General features: G+C 38.4%; 1 protein-coding gene across 2 annotated transcripts in view; it reads left to right on the top strand.

Moving 5' to 3' along the window:
* LOC123975236 (metabotropic glutamate receptor 4-like) overlaps positions 1–16204 on the top strand; it is a 151621-nt gene that overhangs the window by 117799 nt on the left and 17618 nt on the right. For both annotated transcript variants that reach the window (XM_046056527.1, XM_046056526.1), the window contains one exon: positions 15308–15508. In XM_046056527.1, coding sequence (XP_045912483.1) covers positions 15308–15508 — 201 coding nt within the window. The remainder of the gene's footprint in view (positions 1–15307; positions 15509–16204) is intronic.

Raw genomic sequence — 16204 nt, 5'->3', positions numbered from 1 at the left:
CCCATTAGAAACAAGCTTTCAGGTCGTTAAAATCAGTCTCCCATCCCACTGTGCAGTGCTACATTGCATTTCAAGTAGTCCAGGCTGGCACCTGTAATGTTTCTAAGCAGTACATCTCTCTCCCTCTCTCCCTCCCTACCTCCCTCCTACTACATGTATTCTTTGCTATTGAAAAAAGTCGATCGGCTTGTACAGTTGCACCTGCCCTTCACAAGTCCAGCCTTGGTAACTATTACTGCTCATGTTAAGAGTCCAGTCCACCACATAGACTGTGTGCTGCTTATAGAGACATTATTCAGTTATACGTACTATTCTAAACATGTCTGGTGAAGGACATATGCAGTAAAGTACTAGTGTGATAGTGTTTAGAAGAAGTGTGGCTTTCTAATACATCTGATGTAATGTAGGCCATGCAACCTCAAAATGTCACCAAATGCCATAGGAGACTTAATAAATTGGTACAACACATGAACAGGCAAAACTAAACAGTTAAGCAGAGATTTAATTGTCACCTCCCTTGGTGAAAGAGAGAGGTACTTCCAACAATCAACACTTGCAGGTTTCGGAAGAACGCTAGCTTAAATGATTTCTGTATTTATCAGTTGTCATGGTGGCTGCTCTTGAGCTAAATTGCTGCAGGCCTTTTCCTTCCTCTGAGTAGCCTCTGGGGCACAATAAATATTCTCTCTCTTTTTTCTTTTTTTTTTTTTTACAGGCAAGAGATACAATCATTTCACTCAGAGCCTATCACTATCCTCCCCATTCTTCCCTTTGTAAACATAATCACTTCATGTCCCAACTTTTGTGTAGACAATACATAATTTATCAAGTTAGAGGTAAATTGCAGGAGAAACTTTTGACCTCAAAATATGTTCAAATTTAGTAATTTAAGTAATGTAGAGCCTTCATAAAGTTAACTTTATGAATGCAAAGAGCAAAGAGTAAATTCCTCTCTTGAAAAATCTGTGGAGGATGGCAATCAACCATCAGGGACTGCACAATAATATTCTTAAAGTACTAACATGATTAAATGGGCATGTAATTATTATATTTGTGTGATATCAAAGTCTTTAATACAACGCACAATACAAGTCACTGGCAACTGATTTATGCACCGTAACAGCAGGGTAGTAACAGGTCAAGAGTATCTGACTTGGACAGAAAGGAAAGCAACACAGAGTGCAGATGTATAATTCACGTCCTACTGCTGCTCTTTTTCCCAGTGTGCTTGTATCTGCTGCCCCAGAGGCCAATATTTTCTTTGTATCTTCAGATCTACATTGTCACCCCCAAACCACAGGCTATTTTTATTGCTCTGTGTGGATATTCCCAGAGTGCAGCTTTCAGGGGTGCCTAAAGAGGCCATAAGCTGCCTAACTTATTTCTCTACATGTGTACATGTCCCCACTTGCCAGTTTTTAAGGACACTGAGCTAAACAGTCATGAAGGTCTTGAATAGAGCTGCAACAATTAATCAAATAATAGATTAGATGTTAGCTATTAAATTAATCACCAAGTATTTTGACAATTAATTAATCAATTTGAGTCAGATTTTTAAAAGAAAAAAATCTGATTCCAGCTTTTTAAATTTTTCCTCTATGAGAGTTAACTGAATGTGTTTGGGTTGTGGACAAAACAAGATATTAGAGGATGCCATCTTGGGCTTTAGGACACATTGATGAACATTTTTTACCACTTTCTGACATTTTATAGACTAAACAAGAAATCGATCGATACTCAATTTATGATTAATTTGGGGGATGTGGTTTGTGTTGCTGTTGCGTTGCACTGTACTGCGTTACACCAAGAGGTGTCTCTGTTATTTAGTCTAACTTCAATGATATAAATGAGGAGGATATAATAATATAAACTGTCAGTATGTTAGAACCCTGTAAAAAGGATCCTAAATATATACATAATGGTTATATACATGATATCATGCTAAAAACCCGAGGCTAAAGCTGCATGTCCAGGGCACAAGTTGATGATCTATGAAGACGACGAGTAAATAAAGAAACAGCATTGTCCTTATGCTGCAGTGTAGAGCCAGTTAGTCCTAGTAATGATAAGGAAATATGTCTGATCAGACTGTTATGTTTAAACATAACCACGTTTGGGTGCTTAGTTTACAAACTTGTTGTGTTTTCACTTTTAATGTACCAAGAGAAAAGGCTTTTAGGCTTCTAGGACGAGCTTCTAGACTAACCAAAGAGTTTGGCAAATGTAGAGCTAAGCTGGATAAAGAGTTTGGCTGGAGATGCTGGAGTGTAAACTTTGCCAAATCCAACTGAGCAGGACTCAAATCTCAAGACAGACATCGCTTATAAGAAACAGATATGCCACATAAATGTATACTCTTCTCAGCAAATGAATTTGGTCACATTTTACCAAAACATTTATATAAGCTAACTCCTTTTGTGTTTCAAATTTGAAAACTGTGCCATGAACTTTATAAAAGGGTGCACTCAGTTTGCCCTCTCTTCTTTCAGCAACCCCAGAATTAATACATGTGGGTGGGGTGTAGGAAATATAATTGTCAAGTTTGCTATTTGATCTACTCAGAGCTTTCACTGTACAACACATTATTTCACGCTACCGAACCATAAAACATGATCCTGTTTTGCAGAGCAGAATGAATGAGATTTGGCTGACGCAACCGAGAACTTGTGAAAAAAAAGAGACAAATTTGTATAAGAGAAAGATGTCGCACAGAATCATGGCATGATATTCTCCTTTCTCATCACAGTTGCGCTGGACAGTAACGAGCCGGGCTGACACATCAGTCACAATTACTGTGGAGTGAGCAGACAAACTCTAGTCCTTAAATGTGCCTTGCTGAAAATGCTACTGAATTAAAGCAAGACAGTGCTTTAACAAAAGCATCATTCATATTTTTGCATCCTTAAATATGAATCATTTAAGGAAAGTATAATACAGTGTGGAGCAGTTTGCCAACAACCCAGCCATTTCATGCAGCATTTCCTATAATAAAGGTTTTCGGTTTGGCAGAGATGACAGCCTCTGCAGGTGTGATGCTTCTTGTTGACGTCATTTCAGCACACGTTGAGGTTCACAGTTTGAGTTTGAGTGAAGCACACTGGCTTGAGTCACTCTGCTGCTTTGCCTCCCTGCAGACATTAGTCATCAAGGCTGCCAGAAAACAAATACATGCTTCTCCATTATCTGATGTCCATTTCTCATTGAAAACATCAAGGACACCACAAGCAGCATTCAACACCATTTTGATTCTCTTGAGATGTAATGCAAATGTCAAGGTTCACAAGATAAGCCAAGTAACAACAAAGAGATGTTCACTGTTGGGAAATTATGATTGACCTGCAGTGTTTTAGAATAATTACTGTGTGTACGAAAGTAATAGCGAATTTGTTATATTCAATTTCTTCAAAGACACTGCCTATAATTAATTCTTATTTAAAAGCAGGCAGTTAGAGCAATACAAACTCTTTTGATATCCATAGTTTGCAGCTGCAACAATGACTTTATTTCATCTGACCAAGCATGTCTTTGGAAACTATGATGACAAGCACTGTCAAGCACTGCGGTCTATTTTTGTCCCCTGGGTGATGATGCCCAATCTTCTTAATTAGAATAAGAAAATGGGAGGGGTTTGCAATGGTTGTCAACTAACGTTTGTCAAACCCCTCACTAGTCCACATAGAGATCATATTAAATATAATTTTAGAAACTTTCATGTCAAAATCGTGCATGTCATCAACTTTGGACATCACCCAGTGCTTGTCCCAAACCAGAGGCTGACAGTACCATGTTATTGTATGTTTTAGTCTTAGTAACAGGCTTGGGCTGTATTTTACTTTGTCATACCTTCCTATCTAGACGGTAGTTGCTCTGTGAGCAGCGGAGTTGTGTGTCGAAGGGAAGCCAGCAAATGTTAATGAAGCAGGAATAAAGATCACAATCATATGATCTGTTTCTAGGACGACAAGCAGCCCAGTGTCCCTGGTACACCCTGAAAGTGGCAATGTTACCTGATTTTGCGTTTATTTATGTCTATTTGTTTGTTTTTCTTATGGACTTCTGTGCAAAAACAATTAAGAATACTAAGAATAATTAGAAGAATTAATCTAACTTAAAACCTTTTTGTACATAATGCATGTCTACGAAGAAATAAAAAATATAAAATTAATATAAATATACTGAATGGTGGAGACGGAATCATGCATTATTCTGAACCGTGGGCCGAGTGTATCGTTACCCCCCCTAAAGTGTATGTCAAAATGAACTGTGCCCTGGCAAAAAAGATCTAGTCTGCTTTATCATCTAACCACGAGTTGGACAGATGGCAAATAATTTTCAGCATCACAAAGAAATAAATCACAGTGTGCACGAGTAATGAAATGAAATTTTTTGCACCCCTCTACCTCGAATGAAAGCGAGGCAAAAAACACATTCTCCATTCAAAGGAATATTGCGAGCAAGAGCATACAGTGTGACCTGGAGCTTTCTGGATCATTGTGTTCTTTCAGAATCTCAAGGTCTGCCTTGATGAAAACTCGTAGAGCACTGACAAAAAGATACAGTAGAAAGGTTTCATCTTCATCCACATCAATGCTTGTTGTGCACTACTGACTAACCTTCCCGCAGCACATCTTAACATCGAGTTACTGTCTTTTGTGTCCATCCATCAGCTTATGAAGCCATGTTTGAGAGGAATAATCTCTTTAAACACACGTATGTTTAAAGAGTTCGTTCATTCATTTAATTTTACCTTCAAAAAAAGTATGCTGATTTCCCGGTTAGCTCAGTGTTTCACCTGTACTGAAGAATGACAGAACCAGCAACACTATCAGAAAGAGAGAGAGAGAGCAAACTGGTGTGGGTGAGCAGCAGAGGGAGCGTCCACGGACAGAAAAAGAGATGTGTCAAACTGAAACTCCAGTTTATATAGATGCCATATAAGAGTAAACATACCACTAAATTAGAGATTTGGGCATTTATTTCTCTTTCATCCAATCTCTGTTATGTTAGTCAGTTATCTACAGTAGGTTAATCATCAATCATCACAGCTGTAGATTACTGGGTGTATATAGGTGCATCTCAGAAAATTAGAATATCATGGAAATGTTAACTTGTTTTCCATAATTTATTTCAAAAAGTGAAACTTCTAGATTCATCACACAAAGTGAAATTGTTCAGAATTCAGAATAAAGAACGTATAATACAGAAATCTCTACCTGAGAAGAGACTTCTGACTTAACAGTCCACAAAGAGGGTAAGCCACAGAAGGTCATTGCTGAAAGGGCTGGCTGTCGCTGCTGTATCGACACATCAGTGTTTCCCATTAACTAACAAGACCATGGCGGCCCGCCACAGTCTAAATTGCTCCGCCATAGTTTCAAATGAACCGAAAATATTTTTACATCTCATAAAAACATTTCAGATCTCTAACGTTGTGTTTTGTGGGCGCTGCTGTAAGCTTGCGCACACACACACACACACACACACACACACACACACACACACACACTTTGGTATCAGACTCCAGTCAACCACTTTTCTTTTGAGGTAACTACGGTAACGTTACCGTTCTGTTTCTGTCACTCATTTGTGAGAAGACGATCAAGCAGCCACGCCTACATTTTGAGTGCACACGTATTAAAGCCTTTATGGTAAATCCACTGAAACAGACCAGTGCGAGTTGACAGGCAGGTTAGCAACTGTATCCTGTCATTTACAAAGACAATTGTTGCAGTATGAGATTCCTACCTGAATAGAGGCTATCAAGTCTTCATGTTACGCAATACGAGAACCACATACAACATTATTTATCAAATTGGGTCGGACTTGATGAATTTAGAACGAGGACACAACAACGTCCGGTTTTCAAAATAAGGTGTCTATACAGGATGGAAATAAGATTAATTGGATTATATTCACAGAAAGTATAAAACACATTACATGTGTCCATTAAAAGTAAAAAAACAACAATACTATGTTAGGGAAATTATTATTCCATTTCTATTCTTTGATTTAGGGTTGCTGGAAAAACATGTTTCATCACCATTTATAGCTATACAATGGGTTTATGATCAAATAGTTTACTTTAGCACAACATTGTTTACAAGAGTGCAAAGTTCTTCGTAGTTACCCTCTTAATTAAAATGAATGCATTTAACTTCAAAATGTACAAAATTCTCTTCCGTGGTGGCATGCCCTGGACTCCCCGAGAGGGTCCGAGGCCCACCCACCACAGTCTCCTAAAATCCTGTGAGAAACACAGAAGCATATTCGTGAAAAGCTGACTGGAAGGTTAAAGTGTGGCAGGAGAAGGTGCACAAGCAATAGGTATGACCACAGGCTTAAAAGGATTGTCAAGAAAAGCTGATTCAAGAACTTGGTGGAGCTTCACAAGGAGTGGACTGAGGCTGGAGTCACCAGGCACAAACGTCTCCAGGAAATGAGCTACAAGTGTCACATTCCTAGTCAAGCCCCTACTGAACCAGAGACAGCATCAGCAACGTCTTATGTGGGCTAAGGAGAAACAGAACTGGACCTTTTCTCAGTGGTCCAAAGTCCTCGTTTCAGATGAAAGTAAATTTTGCGTTTCATTTGAAAATCAAGGTCGGACAAAATAACTAGTAACTGGTTTGCTGACCATAGCACTACTGTGCTTGATAGAAAATCTATGGGGTATTGTCAAGAGGAAAATGAGAGACAACAGACCCAAAACAAAGAGGAGTTGAAGGCTGCTATCAAAGCAACCTGGGCTTCTGTAACACCTCAGCAGTGCCACAGATCGAGTGCCTCCATGTCACGCCGCATTGATGCAGTAATTCATGCAAAAGACTCCCGACCATGTAATAAGTGCATATATTAACCTTTTCGGAACAGAAGGTCGACATTTCTCTATTACACATTCTATATTCTAATATTTTGAGATATGGATTTTTGATTTCCATGAGCTGTAAGGTATAATCAAGATTAAAACAAAAAAAATATTTCACTTTGTGTGATGAATCTAGAAAATCTGAAATTTTCACTTTTTGAATTGAAATACAAAAAAAACTATATTAGCTATAACCTATAAATATTCAAATTCTCTGAGATGCACCTGTATTTTGTATTGGCCATGCATAAAAATAACTAAATGTGCCAACATGACAGAGTCACATTATCAGTAGTCAACATCCATTTTCAATAAACGATCCCGTACATTGCCATAAATAGTTGTGAATTTTTCTCATTCCTTCCTCACTCTATTCCTCCACTGCGTTAATGTACTTTGAGGTAGAGCAGGTGTGCTAGCGAGAAAATTGGGAGAAATGGGGAAGCTTTGGGAAAACAGTATTTATAAAATCAGGGTACCCCCAGGATTCTCAAAGTTAAATTTAAGATTTCTTTTTAATACCATCTAGGATGAAATTTAATGCTTCACTGCTGTGTAATAGAAATCTATATGAATTTTAATCCTGAGAAAATTATTATTGAGTAGAGATTATTATTAAGTTACCTGAATTTAATCAAACATTTTATTATAATACTCACATTCATATTTAATACACTTTTTGGGGTGTGTCTGTACTCTGATAACATAAAATGAATCAAGGACGTCCCTTTGTGTTGAGGAGTGATAGGGGACACTTAGCTCACATGCACGATTCACAATATTGGGTTCACGAGAACAAGACAAGAAGATATTTTAACACTATTTTGATGAAATACTCAATGCTGACATATATGTAGATGGGGTGTCTGGGGGTCCTCCCCTAGAAAATTTTCAGCATTAAACATTTAATTTCCTGCATTCTGGAGACATTTTCTGCACAAATTTATGGTGAAATTATCTTTATATAAACAGAAAATTCACTCTTATTGCATGAAACCAAATATACAAAATAAATAGTGCAGTTGAGTTGTTACAATTAGTTACACCTTGGCTAGATAAGGTAATGTAATGTAATATAATATGCCAATGTAAATGCCAATTGCTTCAGTGATTATTGATCCTATTCTGTTGCATCTAAAGGCTGCTTGAAATATGACCAGGCACGTGCAGGCGCGTCTTCTAGCTCCACTGTTTCATTCATCGACTGACTCGCACACCGATCCGCTTGTTGTGCAAACCTCAGCGCCACTGCCCTCAGTCTGGTCCACCAACTTGTCCTTATCTCTGGCCTTCTGAACTTCCGACATTTGCCCATTCTGAGTCGACCAGCTAACGTTAGCTTGTTAGTAGCACTTCAGAGACGTTTTGTTTTCTTGCCAGAGCTTGTGCACTGCAAACACTCCACAGTCCAGAGCATAAAGCTAAACACTGACGTAAACAGTAATGTTACCTGTACTGCCATATAACATCAAAGTCACACAAAACGGAGTAAATTGTAAAGTCACACAGACAAAAAGTTTATTTATGACGTTACGGCATTTATTTACTCGTACGAAAGGACAAGAAAAAATGTAAGACCTTTAAACAAAATTTAATACTTTGTACATTAAATTTAATACTTTTAAGTCTTTATTTTTAGAATATGAAATTATATGCTGTGTCTCAATTCACGCACTTCCATACTTACTATTTTGAGGGCATAAGTGTGTTCACACTGAGAAGTACAGCAAAATGCAGTGCACTGAGAGTACACTCATAACGGCTAAAAAGTTGAGTGTGGAACGGTGGACACTTCTCATCCTCACCGACCGCCATTTTAGCTACGTAGCAGAAATGGGTGGGACCAACAACAAGGGAGAAACAGAAAGCAGCAGAGAGAGAGGCTAACAACAGAACGTCTTTTTTTCGTACACTTCTTCTGAGAAGTTTTGACGCGAGAAATCAAACGTGTGGATGTAGAATATTGACAGTTTTGCTAAAAGTGATGGCGGATCAAAAATGTGCTTGAACGTTTTTGGAGTTGAGAAGCTCCGCAAGTGGCGGTGGGGAAAGCTCACACCAATCTGCAGGAGGAGCTAGCGAGGCCCGCCAGCTGTCCGCTCACAGAGCCCTCTGCTCCCACAGTCACACAGACCACCGCAGCCAACGCAACAGAGATTCCAGCAACAACAGCAGAGGAAACCACAGCTGTGATATTGATATATGATAGTTTTAATGTTTGTACCGCTGTTATTCTGTCATTACATTTTGAATAATTTAAATCAAATCAAGAGACATCTGGCTCATGATGTACAGAAAATTCTTGGCTTGTGAACCTTATATAAACAAACAAACAGAAATAGTATGAAAAGGGGACAGTCGTTACTTTATTTTTATTATTATATCAGACATTACATTGTTAGTGTACGGCTGTGGTTACAATACTTGCTTTCAATTGCTTTTATTTTATATAGTTCTTATTTATGCACCAATATATCAAAAGCAAATTACAATAAACCAGATTCTGAGCATTTTATTTTGGGTGATAAAGCCTGCATGTTATTATGCAGCTCTGCAGGCGGCCTCTGTGTTGGGGGGATTGCACAATCATTGCGCAAGTTATTTACTGACAACTGACTGAGTGCACAACAGCAGTGTTTGATTTGGGACAACACTACCCTGTCAAAATGAATGTACTAAGCAAGTAAGTACATAGTGTACGCATTGTACTGCATATTAGTATACTCAAGGAAGTTCCCGGAAGACACAGCTTAAGACTTTAATACTTTTAAGACCCCGCAGGTTTAAAATATTCTGCTATTATCATTATTATAGGGTTTTTTTTTTTTGTCTCTTTTTCAGGATAATGGTTGAATAAAATTTTGAAAAATAAATGTTGGCGAGTTTTTGATATTTTGGAAAATTAATTGTTATATTAATCATTCATAAAAAATAATATTTAGAATAATCAAACAATCGTTAATCAACTAATCAAAAAAATTATCATTTTATGAATCAATTAAAAAGTATCAGGTGCAGCCGTAGTATACAAACTTTATATAGGTCCTATTGGCTGTTAGCTAGCAGTGCTAACCTCTAAAATGTCATGCTATTAATGAGCCAAATGTCTTGGTATATCTATGTTTAAAAGAGAGAGAGGCTGTGACAGCCACAAAAACACACAGACTGCCTTATCCATGCCCCCATGCTGCCTGTCGCACATATTTAGAGAATAACTGGCAACATTCAAGCTCCTTAAACATTCAGAGCCTCCTCTGAGTGAACAAAAACTGGGGGAGCATGTAGATAATAACAACAAGACTTTTCATCTGTTTAAAGTATAAGTTAAAATGAAATGTCTCTGGTGAGATATAAAATGGCTGCCAGGCATCTTACAAAGTGTGCAAAAAAACCCTACATGATTCCACCCTATCAGCTGCTTCCTGTTGTGTTTTTTATCTGATGGTGATGCACTGTTTACATTGTGTCATGTTTGTCTTGCCACAGACTTGACACAGTGAAAATGCCGGGCATTTGTTGTAGAGTAACACGGAAGGTAACCTTAATTGAAAACAATGATGCAAGGAACTCAAATACTGACCCCTTGATGAGAGTAAGCAGATCATTTAAATTATATATTTATGCACAATTATCACATAATGTCAGAGAAATAACAATTCTTCAGCCATTAGGCAACAGCCTGCAAAAGTAAAGTGGGGCCAATTTTCACCAGAGCACGCTCCTTAGCACACCAAATTGAATATTTGCACTTTTTCCACATTATGTGTTTTAGACATGAGCTTTTATTCATAATTCTTCTTTCAAGTGATTCTTTGATGGTACAGATGAAATGAGGTGCTGTAATACAAAATACTCCATTTCAAAAAAATGTTTCCCCTCAAGCTGAGTACAGTTCAAAATCAGGGGATTTAATTGTTCGAACAACATCAGCCTTCAAAGCACAAGGGAACAGACTTACATAGACCATCTACTAAGCTGATTCAAACGAGCCTCTGTTACAGGGTGTCAGCGTTTGGTTAGAACAAAGAATAAAAAAATGTCAGACTTTATCTGTAACTTTAACGATCACTTGTCTTCCCTGTTTCTGATTACAAAATATATTTCCAAGAGAGGTTCATTTACAATGCACTGTCGCTCACATGCGTTTAAAACATGTTTTCTGTTCAAAAGACTTTCATGTCACATTCAGGGAAAAAAACAACACATTTCAGATTGTAACCATAAATGCATTCATTGAGAAAGAGAGAAACAAGTGGTGTTCAAATGGGTTGTGAATAAAAGATGGTTAAAGCGGCGCACATGGAGTGTCTATATTTACTTAGCCCTCATCATCACAGCTGTACCATCGCTGAAACCTGTGATAGAGTGGAAGTGTGAGATTGTTAAAGTGTTTTTCCTGTTCTGCTAATTCTCTCACAACTGTTATTTTGAGCTTTAATAATTAAGTCATGACAATCAAATACAAAAAATAAATAAATAAATAAAAAATAATCATAATAATAATAATAATAATACACAGCTCAACTTGCGTGGAGCATTCATAACTTTATTTATGAATGAGTGAAGCTAAACAAAAGGTTAAACACCTTAGTTGTTCTATTAATCTTTAAACCTTATTGACAAACAAGCAAATTCTCTGAAATGTCATTCGGACATACAGTGGGTGTCGTTTTACATTTATGTTCCTTACAACTGCAATCAGACATAAGAGCAGGTTTTCGGAAAGAGACTCAATGTTGGCAAGATATTTGGCAACAGTTGTGGGTGATAGAACAGCTGTGAGGTTAAAAATGTTATGATATCAAGGCTGACGACTTTTCTGTTCTCTCACTGATAGATTGTAAAACTGATTTTGCTGTTAAAGCCTTGAAAAATTACCCTCATTGAGTGAGGGACACATTTGCCCCCGGTTTTTACAGTGATGCATTGATATATTTTAATAATGATAATTAATCAATGTCATTATCAAGTTTTATGAAACCGACTTTTGCTGCCTTTTATTAACCTCTCTCACAATTCAAGTGGGAGTAATCAAACTTAAAATTGACTCTTTCACAGCCTTTCATATAGTTTATTAAAGTGATTTTATTTTAATTGTGAAGAAGAGATGACGTCTAAGATAAATGTATGCGGTGATTTTAGAAGACGGAACAAGACGTGCATCTCCATCTTGCTGTCTCAGCATGTTTAAACACATATGTTGCTGCAGCCTTTACATCAATCCAATACATCAGACTGTGTCCAGTGTTGAACGTGTGAAAGTAAAAAGGAAAGTAAAAGTGACCTGGCTGCTTTTCAGACATGAGACGTTATTTTTCAGCCTGGGCGTTATTAGAGCCCGAGCACGAACCGTGCGAGGTCCCTATTGAAACTGTAAGGATTATTTTTTTCTGCAAAGTAAGCTCAATTTTGGGGGCCTAAACATACTTGAAAACTCACCAAACTTTGCACACATGTCAGAAGTGGTGAAAAATTTCGTATTTTATGGGTTTCGCGCATGGGCGTGGCAAAATGACTCGCTAGCGCCACCTAGAAAATTGGAAAAAATTAGCCCCTCGTCCATGTTCAACCTACATGCACGAAATTTTCTGGGGACATGTATCATGTCCAGACGCACAAAAAAGCCTCAAGAACCCATATCCTAAACTCAACAGGAAGTCGGCCATTTTGAGTTTTACGGCCATTTTTGGATGATTTACACACTCCGTACCTTAACGAACTCCTCCTAGGCATTTAGTCCAATCGACTTCAAATTTCTGCTGTGCCTTCTTAAGGCATTGACGATGAAAAATTGTGCCATCTGTGAGTTTTCGTTGATTGGCGTGTCCGTGGCGTCAAAGATCAACTCTTCGCCATGACACAGGAAGTTGTTGTAACTTCAGTGTACATGCTCGCATCTGCACCAAACTGTACATGTAGGATGAGAGTCCCGCCCTGAACACATGTACATGCCGACATTCACTCACAGTCATAGCGCCACCTGCTGGCAACAGGAAGTGACCTTTAACGAAGCAGCCCCCGCCACACGTTTGACCTACATGTATGAAATTTCTGTGGTAAGTGCATCTTGTCCAGATGCACAAAAAAGCCTTTTTGAGCCATAGCCTTAACCCAACAGGAAGTCAGCCATTTTGGATTTAATGGTCATTTTTGGCGATTTACACACTCCGTACTTTAACGAACTCCTCCTAGGAATTTAGTCGGATCGACTTAAAATTTCTACTGTGCCTTCTAAAGGCATTGACGATGAAAAGTTGTGCTATCTGTGAGTTTTCATCAATGGGTGTGTCCGTGGCGTGGCGTCAAAGATCAACTCTTCACCATGACACAGGAAGTTGTTGTAACTTCAGTGTACATGCTCACATCTGCGCCAAACTTTACATGCTTGATAAGTGTCCCGCCCCGAACACATCTATACGGCAATATTCATTTATAGTCATAGTGCCAAGTACTATGCAGCGCCACAAAGGGGACACAGGAATTGACGTATAACACCTTCATGCAGTGTCCGAAGCGCGTAGCAAATACACAGCAGCACCGGCAGAGCTCCAGAATATGCAACGCGGTCGCCTCACACCGCGACACGCTACTCATGCGAGGGCCCGCCCAACGCTGCTTGCAGCTTTAATTTTCTCATGTTTTTGTGGCTAATGTGGACAATATTTTTTGAAATTGGTCCTGTATTGAGCGAGCACAAAACAGGGCGGGGCCCTTGCAGGTAATTGCGCCCAGTCAAAGTAGGTCCACTAAAGTACGTGTTTTGCTACTGACAGGCAGAGATTGTTATTACAAGTGTCTGACAACAATGTGGAAAGGATCCCGACAGAGACAGACCTTTTTTTCTTAAAGTAAGATCCGTTTTGTTTAACCAGAAACAGTTGTTATATTGCTCTCATCCATTGACTCCATTGATAAAAACAGTAATATGACGGGGCACAATTGCCTGCAAGGATTACATTGCAGCCCTGTCTCGCTACTGCCGAGTGCTCAATACTGGACCAATTTAGACACATAGACACAAAGGTGGGGAAAAGGGGTCGAAAAATGCCCTTTAAATTGCCATCAGCTCAACGTAAAGAGGTGTATGTCTGAAAGGGGCGTATTTCCATGCAAGCTTATTATAAAAGTTGAAACTTTTCCAATGTTGCAGTTTTATTCCTGTTAGCTCTTGCTGTTGGCAAATATTACTTAAAAGAGTGTCTTTCTGCTTAACTTATGTGGCAGAGAATTTGCGAATAAAATGATTTAGCAAGTTTCTTTATATGGCACCTTTCACAGACATCTGTCAAAAAAGTGCTTCACAGTCAAAGAAATAAAAAGTCAAAGAGAATCAAATAAAAAAACAAACAAATAAAAGATAAGAGGAACAAACATAAGACACAAGTTAAAACATTAAATACCACAGGCTACCTAAATGCCTGTCTGAAAAGATGGGGTTTTAGCTGATTTTTAAAAGATTCCACAGAGTCTAAAGACCTCAGGTTTATTGGGAGACTATTCCAAAGCTTGGGGGCTGCCGACTGGAAAGCACAATCCCCCAGAGTTGAAACGTGTTTGAGGTACACTCAGCTGCTAATTGAAACCTTGCTTAGGCGTTAACACATTTTCAAAGCATTAGAACAACCCTTGCTATGATTAATATACACCTGTCATAACCAATTACATTAATATTGAAGAATGATTAGGCCTGTCATGCTGTGTCTTCCACCCCACCTCTACCACTCGATCACAATCTGGGCTCTTGATTTATGGATGTGAGGTGGCATGTTGGGATAAACCCTAAGATTATATAAACAAGACCTAAGCTCCGAGAAGGCCCCCTACCTCATCAGAGCACATTGTATTGACAAACCTGTGCTTATTGCCTTTATTTATATTATGTTAGGAAAGGCAGATTAGGATATATAATGCCAAAAGAGTCTTGTTGAATAATCTTCAGGGAGGGTCTAATCAGTGATCAACAGACCATAATGAGAAAGGCTACACATGAGACCATTTTGGAATTTGTCAGAAGAGGTTCTGTGATTGATGTCTAGAAGAAAGAGCATATAATTATTAGTTAACATGCACAATTCACCAGCAATCTGTAAATAAATTAAATGTGGTGAAAAAAAAGATGGGTTCACAATTGAGTAATCAGGCCTCTTGAAAGGCTGTCATTTGCTTGATTTTACACATCTAGAAATCATTGTTTAGTTCTTACATTTTTTGATTGATTGAAGAGCAGCATTTTTGTTCTGAATATTATGTCTTTAATATCAAATATTTCAGTATTGATTGTCTGTCATGATTGCAATGACTCGGCTAGCAAAAGCACAGAATGGGAACATATACAAGTTAAATTAAATCTTCATATTTCTTGCAGTATCTGTGAATTCATCATGCCAATCCCATATTTATTTCATGACAGTTAATTTTGTGCTTTTATTGGTTTTCTTTCAGACCATGAGCGGATCGGGAAAGATTCATCCTACGAACAAGAGGGGAAGGTTCAGTTTGTGATTGACGCAGTTTATGCCATGGCTCATGCTCTACACAACATGCACAAAGATCTCTGTCCTGGAAAAGTCGGCCTCTGCTCCATGATGGACACCATCAACGGCACACTGCTGCTCAAGTACATCCGCAATGTCAACTTCACAGGTGTGTACTCCTAATCCCACCTAGGATAGGCTTACAACTGCATGTACGTACTATACAGCACAAGTTGTTAGCACTTACACATTTTATCTACTAATATTTAAAAACAGCAAGAACAACCATGTTCAAAGAAATACTTTACCAGCAAGTATTCTGCCAAATGTATATGGTAAGGCATACAGTGGGGGAAAAAAGTATTTGACCCCTTGCTGATTTTGCAGGTTTGCCCACTTACAAAGAATGCAACAATCTATAATTTTAATCATATGTACATTCTAACAGTGAAAGACAGAATCCCAAAGAAAATTCCAGAAAATCACATCATATGAATTTATTAAAATTGATGACCATCTGATGAGGAAAAACAAGTATTTGACCCCCTACCAAACAGCAAGTATTCTGGCTCCTACAAGCCAGTTAGTCTTTCTTTAAGACACAGCCCCAATCCCAACAAATTATCTACATCAAATACACCTGCCTCACCTCGTTACCTGTATAAAAGACACCTGTCAACACCCAAACAACCAGCATCCAACATCACCACCATGGGCAAGACCAAAGAGCTTTCTACGGACATCAGGGACAAGATTGTTGATCTGCACAAGGCTGGGATGGGCTACAAGAGAATCGGAAAGCAACTTGGAGAGAAAAGATCAACTGTCGGTGCAGTTATCAGGAAATGGAAGAAGCACCACACCA

Source organism: Micropterus dolomieu, linkage group LG08 (genome assembly GCF_021292245.1).
Source record: "Micropterus dolomieu isolate WLL.071019.BEF.003 ecotype Adirondacks linkage group LG08, ASM2129224v1, whole genome shotgun sequence".
Lineage (NCBI taxonomy): Eukaryota > Metazoa > Chordata > Actinopteri > Centrarchiformes > Centrarchidae > Micropterus > Micropterus dolomieu.
Note: the sequence above shows the minus strand (reverse complement) of the source record. Positions and strands in the feature narration are given on the sequence as shown.